Source organism: Anticarsia gemmatalis, chromosome 7, assembly GCF_050436995.1.
Source record: "Anticarsia gemmatalis isolate Benzon Research Colony breed Stoneville strain chromosome 7, ilAntGemm2 primary, whole genome shotgun sequence".
Taxonomy (NCBI): Eukaryota; Metazoa; Arthropoda; class Insecta; order Lepidoptera; family Erebidae; genus Anticarsia; species Anticarsia gemmatalis.
In genome coordinates this window covers 6,510,454-6,528,314 of record NC_134751.1, presented here as the reverse complement: position 1 = coordinate 6,528,314, position 17,861 = coordinate 6,510,454, and the positions used below count along the sequence as shown (strand labels likewise).

Below are 17,861 nucleotides of genomic sequence, written 5' to 3'. Positions count from 1 at the left end.
TATTTAAAATTTTATTATAGCCAAACCACATCTACCATCTCATGGCCCCCTGGTTAAGCTGCAAATATTAAAAATATGACGACTGCTATAGTCGACGGAGTAGGCAGAGGTGTATTAAATACTTACACCCGCAATTCGCTATTTACAAGGTTAGTCCCGTGTAATAGGTCGCGAGTTTATTATCACATGCCGGGCACATTACCAAATACGGGTTATTATTGAGAATGAAAATATTCCAATATAAATTGGGAAAGGTCAATAGTACCTACTTTGCCCAATGCGGGAAATTTTAAAAACTGCCGCTGTTTTTAATTTTCTCATTAAACTTTATTATGGGTATTTAGAGCCTGTCCAGATGAAGCGTTTTACGCGCGAGTCCACTCGCGCGTAGACACTCGCGCGTTCTTGAGGTACTAGAGCTACATATATCCCGTCCAGAAGACTTTGCGCGTGTCATCACTCGCGCGTAAAACGCGTGCAATAACCGCGACTCTCGACTCGCGCGTCGTACGCGCGAGTGGCGCGCGAGTCGAAATACTCGGGCGCACTTGCTGCGTCCAGTATTACGCGCGAGTGCGTGGCGTATATGGACGTATTTAGTTGCGATGATGGAGCGTCCCTCCCAGAGTAGAACGCGCGTAAAACGCGGTATCTGGACGCAGTGTAAAATTGATACGCGCGAGTCCACTCGCGCGTAAAACGCTTCATCTGGACAGGCTCTTATTGCACGCGTTTTACGCGCGAGTGATGACACGCGCAAAGTCTTCTGGACGGGATATATGTAGCTCTAGTACCTCAAGAACGCGCGAGTGTCTACGCGCGAGTGGACTCGCGCGTAAAACGCTTCATCTGGACAGGCTCTTAATCCCTCAAAGATAACTTCTGACCGCTTCTGGCAAACGAAAAAAAAATCCCATAAATTTAAAATCAGATTAAAAACATTTTTTTAAAAAGCTATATAATTGCCGCGGTTTTCTGGGTTCGTGCTTATTGGTTAAACTTGTGGCTAGTATCTATTCAAGTAAAGTCAAATCAGCAACACCTTATGAAACGTCAAAAATATCTATACTAATATTATAAAGCTGAAGAGTTTGTTTGTTTGTTTGAACGCGCTAATCTCAGGAACAACTGGTCCGATTTGAAAAATTCTTTCAGTGTTAGATAGCCCATTTATCGAGGAAGGCTATATATCATCACGCTATGGCCAATAGGAGCAGAATACCAGTGAAAAATGTTACAAAAACGGGGAAGATGTTGACCCATTCTCTTATGTGACGCAAGCGAAGTTGCGCGGGTCAGCTAGTAATACTTTATGCAATACAAAATATATAATTAAACATGGATGGATATTTTTTTCATTTAAGGATTAATCGTTTTTATGAAACCAGTAAATCATCCTAATGTCTAGAATTGAATTAGACTTGTGGCCGTTGAGTCTGTAATGTGAAGGCAAGTCACGACTTAGGTAGGTATATTATTATGATAAAACAAACTGTTTGTCACGGGCAAAACGTATAGGTACTATCACTATGTGGGCCCTACAGTTTTCTACGTGTCGGACACGTACCTTTTATTTGCCTAGTTAAACTCTCTCTAGTTTATCCCGAACCCCCGGTATCTGAGTACAATTATTAGCGGTAGTTTATCTATTTAATAGCGTATTTTTTTGTATGAGTTTTAACGCTATTGAACAGATAAACTGCCGCTAAATGTACCTCAGAAACCGGGGGTTAGTATTTTAAAATAAGTTATGTAAGCGCCTAATTCCACAGAAATAATATTATTACCTGAATAATATAGGCCACGAAACCGGTGGAAGGTTTTGAGGGAAACCTTTGCCCAACAATGGGACATAAAGGTAAAAAAAAACATAATTATCTATTACTGCGACTGTCTGCGACAGAAAATAGCAATCATCATCATTATCTGTTTTCAGTTTCCCATCATTAGGTGTATTGGCAAGTTTATAAGTAGGTACTGCTAATTAGGTACTGAGGAATGCCACACTACATTTCTGTGTTAATGTGTTAAAATGAGAGTTTTAACTAGGTAATGCAGTTCTAACTACGTGTATGATAGTGGCTATTAAAATAATGTAATGGTTATAACTAATCTCCTTTCTGACTTCTTTAAAGGTCTTCTGCTAAAGGATAATAATTATTTCTATGAAATAAAAACAACATTTTGTATAAAAAAAATCTGTTAGGCCTTCAACCATTTTTATTATACATTTGTATAAAATCAACATTTACAAATTGTACAGGAATGTATCAATAATTTTGTGGTCCCCTTTTCTAAACAGTAATATTTAAAAAAAACTATTATTAATAACATTTGTATATAAAAAAAGGATAAAAATATATATATATCAAAAAACATCACTCCTTAATAGTTAAATTTGAACTTATCCTATTTGTGCTACTGTAACCCAAATAACATTAGCTGGCAAATGTTTACTCTTTACTTCTTAGCAAGGAGAGTTTTGATGAGTGATTCTAGTTTCCTGGTATCAGCAGCAAACAACCTGATGCCTTCAGACAATTTGTCCGTAGCCATATGATCTTCGTTCATGTGCCAACGAAATTGAGACTCAGAAAGCGAGATTTTCTCCAAATCACAATTTGCAGCCAGTTTCGGGTCGAGCATCTGTAAATAAATTAAATCTGTTATGTATCTATTCACAATAAAATGTCGAGTGTAAAATGAAGCTGAGCTCTATTTATATATTTTTTTTTCATTGTTCATTGTAGAAACTAAATATTCTATCTGACAGAATGTCAAGTCAAGACAGTCATAAAAACATAACGTCTACTTACTCTCTTAACGGGTAGTTCACTAGCAGCCAATTCCTTAAGGAACTTAGGGCTGATGGTCAGCAGGTCGGATCCGGCGAGCTCGTAGATTTCTCCGGCGCTACGGAACGACGCAGCCATCACCTGTGTTCTGTAACCGAACTTCTTATAGTAGTTGTACACGCGGGTCACAGATACGACTCCCGGGTGCTCCTTGATGTCGTATGTCTTCCCTGTGTTCTTAACATACCTAAAATCACGTAAACAGAATGATTTTCATTAATATTTATTTTTAATAAAATCATTAATATAATAATATATCTTTTTTATAATACTTACCAGTCCAATATTCTCCCAACAAATGGTGAGATGAGAGTAACATTAGCCTCAGCACAAGCAATAGCTTGATACATACTGAACAGCAAGGTAAGATTGCAATGGATTCCATGCTTCTTCTCCAATTCCCTGTAAATAAACCACACATTTTAGTAAGTGTAACACTATAAAATAACGGAATTAACAGTATGAGCACAAAAGGTTAGATGTCAGTAAAAAGGGTCAACAACAAACTAATTAAATATTAGGTAGCATAGATAAGTAAATAAATGTGATGAAATGTAAACAAACCTAGCTGCTTGAATTCCTTCCCAAGTAGAAGCCAACTTGATTAGAATGCGCTCCTTTTTGTAACCATATTCAGCAAACAAGTTCACCAGTTTGATAGCTTTCGCTATGCTAGCATCCTTATCAAATGATAACCTGAAAATATACATACCATTTTACTATGAAGCAATTGACAACAAATTTCTTATAAGAAGGAGGCATGATTATCTGCATTTATAGTCACTTTGGTATGTAGTGAATTAGTGATACAGAAATCAAACATACCGAAGCAATAGTAGCCAAGGAGAATATAAGTTTTGGCTATTACAATGTTATATTTTTGAGATGTGCCCCGCTAACCCACTGAATAAATATTACTGAGACTTTGTGGCAGTTGAAGTATTGTATCTTGTTGATATTGTGCTTTAGCAACCAATTATCGTCATTAAATTTTACCAATTTCATACTATCACTAACAAGTTATACAAATTAGAATCAACTTTTTTCATTATAGTCAATTAGGGATTCACACTGAAGTATCACGAAATAGAATATAAACTTTTCACAAATATTATACCTGAACTTTGAACACAATGAGATCATTATATGTTCTATGATCAGGCAGTGAAAAATATACAAACCTGGCATCAAGTTCCACAGACACACGGCCAGGAATAATCTTAAGTATTTCACAGCCAAACAGCACACTGAGCATGTCCAGAGATTCAGCAACTTGTTCTTCAACTGAGCTGTAATAATAATGGATATGTTTAAGTAAAGTGGAAGTAAGTGTTGAAAATTTGTTAAAATTAAAGTTTTCAATAAAATCAAGAGTTGATTCAGTTAATGGAATAAATCTTAAAGCTCTGGAAAAACATTCGGTTTTTGAAAGTATCACAATATGCTATGTTCATAAATGATATCATACTAGGTTATTCTCTTATCCACTCACACGTCCGTGGAGACTAAAGTATCCATAATTATATTACAATACCCTCCACGGACGTTTGAGGGGTTATGTTACCAACCTGCCTACTTCTTTAGCATACTTGATAGCTTTATCAAGTAAATGCTGATACTGCTCCATGCCGGCAGCAGACAGGATCAAGCTTGGGTTGGTGGTGGCATCTGTCGGCTTGTATGCCTTCATTGCTGCAAATATTTATCATTCCTATTAGTCTATCAATTCATTTGCATGCAAAAGGTTTACTGGAAAAGGCGTAAGCTACCTTTTCAATAATTAAAACTATAGCCTGAATATATAAAGTGAAAGGACTACTAACTTATGTAACATTTGAATATTGTGTCAGTATGTGGAAAATAAATAAGTATTGTTCCAATATTTGCTCATGCTTCAGGACAAACTTTATACAACATCTTACTTTGAATATGTTTCCCTGGGTTCAAAAGTTAAAATAATTTGCATATTCAAATCAGTGATATTTTACCAATGTCCAGCAGGCATTCATTAGTTGCAGCATATTACTATTTTCTTGCATAAAATTTAATAAGTAGTAAATAACCTCAGAATATCTTATCTATTAGTGCTCCGGTTATCTAATCAAGAAAATAGTACTAACTAACTAAACTAAACATAGAATGAACAACAACAAGTTTATGAATTCTTACAAACTGTCAATTCCTATACAAAATATTTTATTATAAGGTATTATGTTCTTATTGAATCTAACAAATGCTAATTGAATTCCATCGCAAAGAAATGTATAATAGTTACAGTAATACCCATATTTTTTATTGTTATGAAATACCTATTTAAAATTAAAATGTTATCTATGTAATTACAATTGGCTTGATCATAGATACTATCATCAGATATACTATCTCATTATCTTACAGTCAGCAAATTTTCATATTTTCTAATAATATTAGCAGTTTTTTTTCATGCAAATTTTAAAAGTAATTTTGTCAAAACAATATCATTAAATATAGCTACATTTTAACACTATTGTTACTATATACCACTGAACCTGAATATTCAAGATAAACTATTAAAATGTAACAATTCAAGTTCTTCAGTACAAGCATGGAAATTATAAAATATTGGGACAACTTTCAATTACGATTTCAAGGCGAACGCTTTGTTCAACAAGTGCTAGCGAGCTCTATATTTATTGTCGATCTGCACGATCACCTAAAATCACGAGTTATGTACAAATTTTAATTATCACAAAAAACTAGTCCTGTACATTATACCATTTTAAATTCTTATTACTTTTACCTACACTCTTTATCCTTGTATACTCTCACCTACATCTTCTAAGACTAGCCACGATAAATTAAAAACACACAAGAAATAAGTTTTCTTATTAATTTTCTTATAATAATTTTACGATGTTTTAGTTTGTTTATGTAGACTAACCTTCAAAGTCGCCGGTGTCGGCCACCACCGTGGTGAACTGTTTTAGCTGGTCAAGGGAACTCATTTTGGTGCGTTTTGCTTGAGGTTCTCCACTCATACTGAATAGTGAATTCTTGAAAAGCTGTAATGTAATATTCAAGGTAATAATTAGAGCATGAAAAAGACTATTGCCAGTGCACAAGCTTCGAAAGAAACGTCATGCGTCACACGAATTTGAAGGTGACCTCTCAGTGTGACCAATTTAATTTCTGGAAAATCTACCTAACAATTCTAGTTTGTTGAAACTTTATAATAGATATAAAGATAAAACCTTCAATTGTATAGCTTTGTGTTTTAAACAAGTTACTAGATAATTGTTAGAATTCAAAAATACTTGTTTTTTTAAATATATTTAGATCTTGTGTTGAAAAACTACCACTCTGGTATAATAACCACTAGCAAAGTGATGACCTCGTCACGCAAAGGCCGCGGGTAAGGTCTTATAAATCGTTATAATCAGGATTTTGCTACCCACGAGACTTGATAACCTTTTAAACTTGAATGTATTGATCATATAAATATAAATTGAATAGTAATTGATATAACAGTAGTATTCGGAATCTTCATCATTGAAATTATAAGTTTATTTTGACATCTTGCCTAATTGGTATCTATAAACTCGATTATTTGTATTTGCATAATCCCTTATTTATTCATCTAACGAAACATATTAGTATTGAAACTTTCAAATACCCAAACACAAGTTATCAACCCACCTTTTGTAAAAATGTATAGGTAGTACATATTTAAATAAAGAAACTACTTTTATCCTGCATTTAGCCTTGGTATTTTATAGCTGAAAAATCCTAGGTACTTTTAAGAAATATTGATATAAAGATGTTTACAAAGAAAATTCGCATCAAAAGTACAATAATATTTGGAAAAAACAAATGCTAAGTAATCTAAAATTGAAATTTAAAGATAATCGTAAATATCACTATACCTACCATTTCATGGTTTAGTAGGTAGTAGGTACCTACTTATCAAAGAAGGGTAACGTAACGAACGATCCCCTAAGTTAACTATTCATTATTATCTAATTTAACTTTATAATATGGTATGGTTGGTATTCGCCAAAAATCAAACATCGCCTAAAAAAAATACTATTTCGGTTTTGTACATAGAATTGACAACACTATAGGCCACACTTCTAGAAAATTCGGGTACGAGCGTGAACGACGGGACTATGCGGCAATAAACCGGCATCTGTACGATAGATTGATCGATTGTCGACTTCAACAACGTGTTTTCTCTGTTCGTGTGATTCGGAAGATTAAAGAGATTTAAATATTCTTGTAGTAAATTGAGACAAATTTCTGTTAACAATGGCTGCTATGTCCGTCATTGGTATTGATTTCGGTAATGAATCATGTTATATCGCTGTGGCTAAAGCAGGTGGTATTGAGACAATAGCTAACGATTACAGTCTTCGAGGTACTCCGTAAGTATAAATATTGTTATTTTGTTAAGGTTTATAGCTAAATATGGTTAAATTTATGTCATAATGTAGCTATCATTGACAATTCATTTCAACATCGAGACATCTGATTTGATTATTTGCTTGTCATGTTCAAACTTTCTGTGGACATATTTCTAACTAACATCGTTTCTTTTAATAGTTATACCGTATTGCGAATAGCATCTACATGATTAGATAAAGTACACAGTACCTAAAACCTATTTTCTGGGCATGGATGTACCCATAGTTTTTCCTGTCCTTATTCAAAGTGATGCTTATTCTAGGTTAGACACACATTTCCCTATTGTGACTAGTCCTCTAAAGATCAATATAAATTGTTGGATAATTAGGTCAATAGGGGTAAGCTATATGAAGTAAACTTGTAAATTCCTCCACTGTGCCAAGGCTATCTTATATATCTTATATGTGTTTTATATAAATATTAGGATTAGTAATCTACTCTTGTTATCAAGGTCTTTTTCTAATACTTATATGTAATTCACTTCAGGCTCTGCTTGTATCAACATTTTTCAAATGGAGTAATTAATATCTTATATTGCACTGTATCTTGTTCTTATTGTTAGTATATGTTAACAAAAAGTATAAAAATATTGTATTGATGACACAAAATATGTCATTTAGTTGACTCTGTTATAATATTAATCTTATAGAATTATTACATCATTGTGTTACTTATTGCATTTGTATGGAATCAATTTGACATTATCTTTTTTGTTTCCTGCTGCCTTAACCACATAACAAAAAATGGTAACCACAAGGTATTATGTTTTTCAGGTCATGTGTCGCATTTTCACAAAAGAATCGAATATTGGGTGTTGCCGCGAAAAATCAGATGGTTACAAATATGAAGAACACTGTATTCGGCTTCAAGAGACTGTTAGGTAGAAAATTTAATGATCCACATTTTCAAAAAGAATTAAAACACTTCCCATTCAAGGTTGAACAAAGACCTGATGGTGGGATAGGGATAAGAGTTAACTATCTTGGTGAAGACAATGTTTTCAGTCCGGAGCAGGTAATTATGAGTTATTACTTTGTAATAAGAGCTTGAATTATTTAGATAATAAACAATTGACATGTTTTCTGCTATTTATGAGTAATTTGTGACCTAAGCGATAAAATAAACTCACTAGCAGTGAGACTTCATTTATGTTTGAATACTGAAGAAATAACTCAGTGTTTTTAAATTTCATATGATTCTTCTGAAATTGCTGGGAAAGCCTTTGTATGTGAGCTTACTGAAATAGTCTACATCTTTGTTACATTTTGTTAAGAAACATTGCAATTTATAATAAGAAACTGTCAGATACTTATTATTATAATATTACAAGCATGTAATTGTGACACCAATGTTGATACAATCATAATTTTACAGATAACAGCCATGCTGTTTACTAAATTGAAGGATATTGCTGCAACAGCACTGCAGACCCCCATCAACGATTGTGTCATATCTGTTCCTAGTTATTTTACTAATGCTGAGAGGAATGCTCTACTGGATGCTGCTGGTATAGCTGGTAAGTCAATAACATTCAGGATTTAATTTCACTAAAAAAGTGTAGTTGCTTGATTAGATAGAGTAAATTACAAACAGCAGATATGCTTTATAAGGTGACATCTGGCAGGTAAACACATGCAGTTCAACTACAAAATGTTAAACTAAAGCTTAATATATTGGAATATATATGTTACTGAAAACACAACAAGAGATGCATTTAGTAGTTTTTTAACTTTTTTGCAATGTTACCTATAATTTCTTAAACTGAATCATAGGTTCGTAATAAGTTTGATACCGTTCACAAGTGGGTGCTAGAGCGTTTCTTTGGACGCAGTAGACAGACAACTGAAAATAACTTAAAATTATATGTAATTGGTGTATGCAAATCTGGCTGATACAATTTTATCCTGATAAATGGAGAGACACTAAACAGTTTTTTTCCTTGTGAAGCTCAGATATTATTGATGTGTATTAGTGATGTGAATAAAAATGTGTAAATTGATGAAATTCTGAATGACCTGCAGGTTTTATAACACATGGTTTTTTTCCAGGACTGAATGTACTACGTCTTATGAATGAAACAACTGCGACTGCTTTGGCTTATGGTATCTATAAGCAAGACTTGCCTGCTCCTGAAGAAAAGCCTAAGAATGTGGTCTTTGTTGACTTTGGACATAGTTCCCTTCAGGTATATTTTAATTAATTACTTTTTTTACTTATAAGATATGTGTCCCATACATTTTCAGCATTATATTTTGATAAACTTTTGTTGTTGTTGATGGTTTTTACTGTTTGTGTAATATTATGTTATTCTTCTCTATTTCCTAATGATTGGTGTTTTACTAAGTTTGATAACAGGTAGTTACATTTTTATGCTGTTGTTTTAGTCTTACATATTTTGTTTGCTTTATTATAACATTTAGCCTATGTGTAGCATACTTTAGAGGGATATATTGTTAATCCTAGATTTTAGTTCCGTTAGTTTTTATTTAGTATATTTTTTTAATACATAAGTGTTGTACCTGTTACTTGCCAGTAATGTGCCAATGTATTTAAAACCAAAAAATACTGTTTACGTCATAAGAATAAAACCCACCTGAACTAATATTTGCTGTCTCTTTACGAATATAAAAATTATCTTTTTTTACTAAAACCTGTGATTTTTTCCAGGTGTCTGCATGTGCCTTCAATAAGGGCAAATTGCGTGTTCTAGCAACGTCTTCAGACCCTCAATGTGGTGGTCGTGATATCGACATGGCCCTAGCAGAGCACTTCTGCCAAGAGTTTATAACTAAGTATAAACTAGATGCAAGAAAAAATCAGAGGTAAAGAGATATTGTACTAGTTAAAAGTATAAAATTGATGTCTAGGTATTAAAAATTTCAAATTGAGTGATTTGGAAACACTTTAAGCAGTTAAAGTGAGAGTTACAATATTCACGAAATGTAACAGTATAATAATGTTATTTCAGGGCCTTCCTCCGACTGCTTCAGGAAGTAGAGAAACTGAAAAAGCAGATGTCAGCTAACAGTACTCGATTACCAATAAACATCGAGTGTTTTATGGAAGAGCGCGATGTATCTAGTGACTTACAGCGTTCCCAGATGGAACAAATTTGCGCTGATACCTTCACACGGGTGGAAAGAGCACTGCGGGGCATTCTGCACAACGCAAGTAGGTTTCTTTAACAAATTATATCATTATATTTTCCAAATTTTCTTGTAGAATTATTATAGTACCATGTAGTACGTTGCCTAGCATATATTTACAAGGGAAATAACGCTATTGTATAAATTCCAGAGCTGAGATCAGAGGACATTCATTCAGTGGAGATCGTCGGAGGATCGACTAGGATTCCTGCAGTGAAAAGCTTGATCGAGCAAGTGTTCAACAAGCTCGCATCGACCACTCTCAACCAGGTACTGACATGATACATTACCGACATTGAAATGGCATATTATTATTTTTAAGCCACTATTGGAACTTGTGTATAATTGCGTGGTTACACAGGACGAAGCGGTGTCTCGTGGGTGCGCGTTGCAGTGCGCCATGCTGAGTCCGGCGGTGCGCGTGCGGGAGTTCAGCGTGGCCGACTCGCAGCCCTACGCAGTCCGACTGGCCTGGGACGCCGCCAAGGGAGAGGATGGTGACATGGAGGTAGGTTCGCTGTTTGTTTTCAATATATCGGACTTATGACCGCGACTGTTACTCCAATTTAGAAATTCATTAATATTATTCTAATTGGAAAGAAGAGGCTGTAGAGGAGACTAATCACCAATTTTACAGTAATTGTCGAAATTTGGATTCTTGTATTTTTTAAACCTTTATATACTCCAAACCCTGTATTGTCCAGTAATCGATTCATAGTAAATCTGCATAAATATAATAATTTATAGAAAGAGTATTACTGAAAGTTGCTGTTATTGAACAACTTATGGACAAGAAAAGATTATCTTAAGTATTTTACAAATTGATTTCAGGTGTTTCCGGCTTTCCATGCTGCGCCATTCTCAAAAATGTTAACGTTCTACAGAAAAGAACCATTCACTATTCGCGCTTACTACTCTGATCAAATTCCCTTCCCTGATCAGTTTATTGGTATGTATCTCTAAGTTTTATTGCTCTATTTATTGTGTCCATATTTTTTTTACTAATTGCTTTACTTTTAATAGGTCAGTGGCTGATCAGAGATGTCCAACCGACATCTGAGGGAGAGTCACAAAAAGTAAAACTCAAAGTTAGAGTGAATATTCATGGCATCATAACAATTGCTTCTGCTTCCCTCGTTGAAAAGAAACAAGATGCGGCCCAGAACGAAAATATTGAGATGGAGAACGCTAATGAGAATGCCCAAGGTCAGGACGCCGCTATGGACACAAATGGCGCGAGTCAAGATCAACAAAATGGCCCTGAGAACCAAGAGGTGAGAGACGACGAAATGAAGGGGGAGCCTCAACAAAAACAATCGTGGACACAGAAAGTAGGATCGTGGTTCAGCGGGGTACGTGTCGGTAGCGCGTGTGTCCATTCCCGTGTTGTTTGTTGCCCGCTAGCTTCTTCTTAACTACTTTGTCAATCCTAATGTTGCTCTATTTTATAACAGCTCCTGGTAGTGTAAACTTCACTGGCAGCAGACATCACAACATTTTGTTTCGTCCCTGCCCTCATTTCGAGGTCCCATTTGCACTAATTTACTGTTTCATGAGGTTTCATGTCGCCTCATGCTCTTTCTACTTGTTTTAATTCTTATCTCTGTGTCCACGCATGTTTTTGTCAAGCTTGGAGTTGTTCATTTGGTTTTTTCCTATTTTTGTTCCGCAGAAACCTTGGAATATGGAGAAGTTAAGATATTATTTTTTTACATTAAATAATTTTAGATATTTTATTTATGTAATAGATGCAAATGGGTCACCTCACTGCTTGGAAGTCTTTACAAGTTATGCTTCAATTAACTCTTATAATAAAGTGTGTGCTATTTATAGTGGATTATTTTGTCCAAGCAGTGATGGTGGTGGGGAACTTTTACTTTTATAAGGTTTGAACTCGTGCATTTATTTACAGGAGCATAATGATGACAAAAAGGATAAAACTAAGGAGAAGAAGAAGGTTATTGTTAAGACAATTGAATTGCCCATTGATACCCAAACACATGGTTACTCAAAGCATGAGCTGAACACCTACATGGAACAAGAGGTAAATCCTGTGTACAATGATCGATAGTTACTTATTCATCTGTGTATGAATGTGTCATGTCTGACCAAGCTAACATTTTACAGGGCAAAATGCAAGCTCAAGATAGACAAGAGAAGGAACGGGCTGACGCTCGCAACGCACTTGAGGAGTACGTATACGAATTGCGTGGCAAGTTGTCCGAGGGTGAATCTCTCCACGACTTCATAGCCGAAGATCAGCGCACCCGACTCGTTAACCAACTTGATGCTCTGGAGCAGTGGTTATATGACGAAGGCGAAGATCAACACAGACAGGTAATTATTATTTAGAAAATATTTATGTATAACGGTTAATACTTTTGCTTTTAACATCACTTGACTTCTAACAATAAAAATAGGTAATTTCAGGGTAAAAATTGACTTGACGTTTGGTTAATCAATTTTATCGCAAAAGATGCTGCTAAGGATGTCTGATTTTACACGCAAATAATAACGAGCATAATTTTGAATTTCAGGTGTACAGTGATAAGTTATCAGAGTTGAGAACAGAAGGAGAACCAATAAAGCAGCGTCGCTTGGAGTACGAACTGCGCCCTGGAGCACTAGATGATTTTGCATTAGCAATTCAATTAGCTAATAAGGGTGTCGATCTATACAAGTACGTATAACTCTCCTACTTAGTTAAAATACTTGTATAGTCCACTGTACAACTTAGACAATACTTTCAAAGTTAATAACTTTTACACGTCGTCACTTGTGTTTTTAATGTTATATTTATTGTGCAGGGCTGGTGATGCTAAGTATGCCCATTTGGCTGAAAATGATGTGCAGAAGGTATCGGAAGCTGCGAAGAACGCCTTGAATTGGTTGGAGAATGCTCGCCAAGCACTCGCTCATACGCCACGCCACCAACCGCCTCCGCACACCACTCACCAGATCCGCCAGGAGCGACAGGTAATCATTGTCCCAAATATTCTAACTGCAACATAGTATCATAAGTAACACTTCAATTAATTATCTTAAAAATTAAATGAACCTGATGCACTATGTTTTCTTTTCCAGACTTTCGAAAACATTGTCAACCCCATACTAAATAAACCAAAACCTAAAGAAAAAACCCCGCCGCCTGCGAACCCAACTGCAGGGGATGGACAGCCGGACTCGAATACGCCGAGCGATGCGCAACAAACACAGGAACAAATGGATGTTGAATGAATAACTCTGGTTTAGTAACTACCTGCACATAATACTGAATCATAATACTAAGTAATGACACTCCATCTACACACTACACCATTGTTCACATATTACCTAATACTATTAATACATAAGAGTGATTAGTTTGTCTGACAAGTGTATTTGTATAATGTGGGCTTGTTGTCATGCTGGAAGAGTTATTATTTAGTTTTATGACAGAACCGCGATGTCCGCCCTGGAGGAACACTCGGTTAAATTAATAGTGAATATTTATTTTATATTTTAATGATAAAACAACTAATGGTTTCGATGTTATTTTCTATACTGCATATCCTTTTTTTCTTCAGGCGACATAACAATATTACATACTGCATTTTACATCTCGACATAATATAGAGTTATATGTATAACCCAAGTAATAGTATTAACGTAATTTATAATTTGGTTACATTTCGTATACCTAATTAATGCATTTTTGTGCTGAAACTGGCAATTTTATTTCATGTGATGTGATAAAATTGATTATAGTGAATAATTTTTATAGCCAATAAATTAATACCTATGAGCTCATGTAATGTATAGATGGAATTAGAGTCATTGCATTACGTATGTCAATACAGCAACTTACATTGCCTGCACTTGATTATATCCTAATTCAATGATTTTAATTCCATCTCTGTGCTCATGCGATAGTTATTATTATTAAGTTTTTTGTGTTATTTGTTTATACATTTTTTAGGAAACAGGGCTAAAATGTATTAATGCTAATAAAAACATTGTTTTATGACATTTCCAAAGTACTTCAAAAATAATTTGTTTGATTCTTTTTTGCATGAGTCATGAACACTTACTTCAATGTCAAATCACAAGTTGTTAAGAAAATCTTGTTTTACGCATATAACAAAACCTTACTTTTATCTACAATAATATATAGTCAATAGTCATAGATTTTGAAATCCTAAATATAACAAATAGTTAAAAACAAATAATAAAAGTGTATTTTTAAACAATTGGTAACATCACATAAAGACGAAACAGCTTTTATCTTACATTACAAATATCTACCTACCTATGTTTTGTACTTAGTATAAATTAAGTATTGGATGCAGCTTAATTAACAAAATTTTGCGATTCATATTCATAAACATAAAGTGATCTTAATAACTTCTTTGCAATCACATATTTTTTTCCAAACTACACATAGATTTTTTTTCTATATTAGTTCATTTCGTATCATCAACTTTAGCAAATTGCATTTAATTTGGAGTTGACCTATAGTTATCGTTTAAACATTCCGTACCTTAGTAGGGTACAATAATTACCCAGATGGTATATTATGTTCAATTCGCACATAAACTCTGTTCTTACTAAGGCATCAACGATAACCTTTTCATATAACATAAGACGAATTTTCGGTGCATAATATCTAAAATGTCAGTGTCTGGTATCGTGGATTATTTTGACAACAGATCATAATCATAATATATTATCACTAGTTTGAGTGTAACACCGTGAGCGTGACATAAAATTTATATAGTGCACAGAATCAATATTACGAAATGATTCCACCAATAAATTAATTTGCTACCTAGGTTATATTGGCCTATGTTGTACATTTTGCAAATAATGGTTCAACCATTGCTATGTTATATGTGCATTGAAGCTTAGTAAATGGATAATTTAACATTTTTTATGTTTTTTATTTTAACGTATCAGTACCATACATATTTCAAGGCATTTACCGTCGGAGGTAGGAGCAAACACTTAAACCTTTAAGATAATAATAAAATTAGTAGACGTTTATATTAATTTGAAGACATAGGTCCAGCCAGGCCTACACTGGGCATACACGTGTGCGTGATAGTGTATGTCATTACCGGTGAATCACGACATTTTTTCTACAAATTGGATTGAGTGAATTTTCAACCTACATTTAAACCTATACACCAGATATGTGCGAGGACTGTTGAGTTATAGGAGTGGAGTAGGAATAAAATGATGTGAAAACGGAAAATCTTAACTCCAAGGGGTCTGAAAATGGAAGGCTGATAAATAAATACATAACTAATTAAGTACATACTTACTTTCACGTTTTATCTTAACATGACCTCGACGAACACGTCTTGCCTCTGCGTCTGCGGTCCATATTCTCAATAGGCCAGCAGTATTGATATGCATAGAGGCCCTGACGTTTAGGTGCAGCGCAGACGACAGACTATCCGTGACGCACTTATTAGTCTGTGAAAATAGAACTTACGCAATTATATGTACGGTGCACCTTATTCTAACTTTTCCGTTCCATTAAGAACTGGTTCTCAATACAGAAAACACTATTTGCATATTGGACAACCGTCTTACCTTATAGTAATATAGTGCCCTACAGTCTACGCTGAGTTCGGTACGGTATGGTATGTGCGAAGATTTTTTAAAAATGTTTATGTTAAGAAAAATAACATCAAGATGGTTTCATATCTTTATTAAATTTTAAATTAAACAGCAATTTGGACGGCAAAGGTAAATCATTTATCTACAAAACCGAACACTCACTAACGCATCGTTACGTTCATAGCAAAAAAAGAACGTTTTTTTACTTCTTTTTTGGGCATTTAGGGTTAGGATCAACTTCATTCATGTAATCTTTGGGATTTTTCCGTTTTGAAAGTCGATAAGCTTCTTCAATGCCTATATAAGTCAAATAAGACGCAATGAAAGCTGTAAAAGATAAAAGTAATATATTAAAATTCTGTTTTTGGAGACTGATTAGGTACTTAGATCGTTCGTAGAGAAACGCAAGAATACAGCAGAAATGGTAACATAGTAAGCCTACTCTCTTAAGTACAGAAATGGTTTACTATTTTTTTTGAAAACTTTAATCCTAAAGTCAGATAATTTGTCAATTTAACTGGCCCTAGGTCTTTAGGACATCAGGGTTGATTTTTAGATATGAGTAGGTCTATCAAGGTATATTTTGTTCCGGAATACGAATAGTAGGTAAGTATACTTTACACTTATAAAACGCGCCAGTTACTGCGCCTGAAGTTATTCGGTGATTGCTATAAGTTCGAAAAATCTTCAAAATACGCACTTGGCAGATAGGTCCACAACGTTGCCCATGTTCTTGTTACCACATTTGGTAAACCGTAGGTAATAGCACCAGCGAATGCTTTCTGCTCATGAGGTGATAACTTGTAATATATTATTCCTCTAATGATAGCTAAATTACCAAAATGCAATCCCATGTTAAAATGCTTTTAAAAATAAGGATATTATAATTGCACAATGAAAACTTTTGTTCGGTAACAAAATAATAAAACGATAATAAAAATGTGAAATGGTCGCTTCAGTTGACACACGAATCGGTATTCGGTATTTTGTTTGATGTTTTATTTTTAAGTTTCTTTTCTAGGTATTTACTTTACAAATGCCAGTACTTAAGCATACTCAAGAAGATACAAAACTTTTGAAAACGAACGATGATGATGAAGAAATAAAAAGGTTTACTACCTAGTATTTTTGATTTGATTGTTAAGGCTCGAGCCAAATATCGGTAACACATCGGTAATGTTAAAACAAGGTAAAGGATCGTTTAGCGTCTTCGGAAACTGTGACTTATCATAGGTACTTAAGGACTCTAGCATCTAAAGCCTCTGGGGCGTTACACATAACATGCTGAGGCATACTACTATCCAATAGTGTGCCAAGTGGAGACGAATTTATATATAAAGGGTCTAGAATCTAGACAGGCATATAAATTATTTTTGTCATATAGGTGATTGAAGTTACTGATTTTTTGGGTTCTTAAAAAAAAATATCTGTGGTTCATTCCGTCAATTTGACAGCTATGGTAGCTGAGCAGCTGTCGAAATGTCAATTTGTAATCTGTCAAATGCATTAGGGATGTTATAAGACATGTTTTACAATGTGATATCGATATATTCGGTCCAGTTATATTGACTTGATTCGATTCGAATGTTTATATCGCAATTACTAACTTTGCGTTTCTAAATAAAGCAGTATGCTGTTGCAAGGCAAGTAAACACAAAAATAAGTTGATGTTAGATGTAAGAGACGTAACAAGACGGCATCCATCCGTTTTGTGGTTTACACTGCTCTTCTTGGCATCTTGTTTTCATTTTTAAAGCATTGTTATTTGATTAGCTCAGTTATAAAATGATGAATTGATACAATCGATTGATGCGAC

At 34.4% G+C, this 17,861-nt stretch overlaps 2 protein-coding genes and 1 long non-coding RNA gene across 5 annotated transcripts; 1 reads left to right on the top strand and 2 right to left on the bottom strand.

Annotated features, from left to right (window-relative positions):
* Positions 1-2,182: 2,182 nt before the first annotated feature.
* Positions 2,183-5,994, bottom strand: Taldo (transaldolase). The gene is made up of 7 exons (XM_076116737.1): positions 5,776-5,994; positions 4,424-4,547; positions 4,037-4,144; positions 3,420-3,551; positions 3,132-3,257; positions 2,817-3,042; positions 2,183-2,646 (listed from the first exon to the last, which is right to left on the bottom strand). Exons 1-7 carry the CDS (start codon positions 5,870-5,872, stop codon positions 2,461-2,463), a joined length of 999 nt encoding a protein of 332 aa, XP_075972852.1. The 5' UTR covers positions 5,873-5,994; the 3' UTR covers positions 2,183-2,460.
* A 951-nt stretch (positions 5,995-6,945) lies between these two features.
* Positions 6,946-15,349, top strand: Hsp110 (heat shock protein 70Cb). Of its 3 annotated transcripts, none has more exons than XM_076116733.1 (15): positions 6,946-7,255; positions 8,069-8,309; positions 8,670-8,811; positions 9,344-9,480; positions 9,963-10,117; positions 10,264-10,466; positions 10,593-10,711; positions 10,803-10,949; positions 11,273-11,390; positions 11,465-11,793; positions 12,375-12,485; positions 12,569-12,778; positions 12,979-13,121; positions 13,249-13,417; positions 13,526-15,349. In XM_076116733.1, the coding sequence occupies exons 1-15, from the start codon at positions 7,140-7,142 to the stop codon at positions 13,676-13,678; spliced, it is 2,493 nt and encodes an 830-aa protein (XP_075972848.1). In that variant the 5' UTR covers positions 6,946-7,139; the 3' UTR covers positions 13,679-15,349. The 3 variants fall into 3 exon arrangements, with proteins under 3 accessions (XP_075972848.1, XP_075972847.1, XP_075972849.1); XM_076116732.1 differs by having other exon boundaries at positions 12,354-12,485; XM_076116734.1 differs by having other exon boundaries at positions 6,948-7,255; positions 11,465-11,715; positions 12,354-12,485.
* Positions 15,350-16,238: 889 nt separating this feature from the next.
* LOC142974419 (uncharacterized) lies at positions 16,239-17,843 on the bottom strand. The gene is made up of 3 exons (XR_012959568.1): positions 17,165-17,843; positions 16,667-16,874; positions 16,239-16,372 (listed from the first exon to the last, which is right to left on the bottom strand). It is a non-coding gene; the product is annotated as an uncharacterized LOC142974419 (long non-coding RNA).
* Positions 17,844-17,861: the final 18 nt, after the last annotated feature.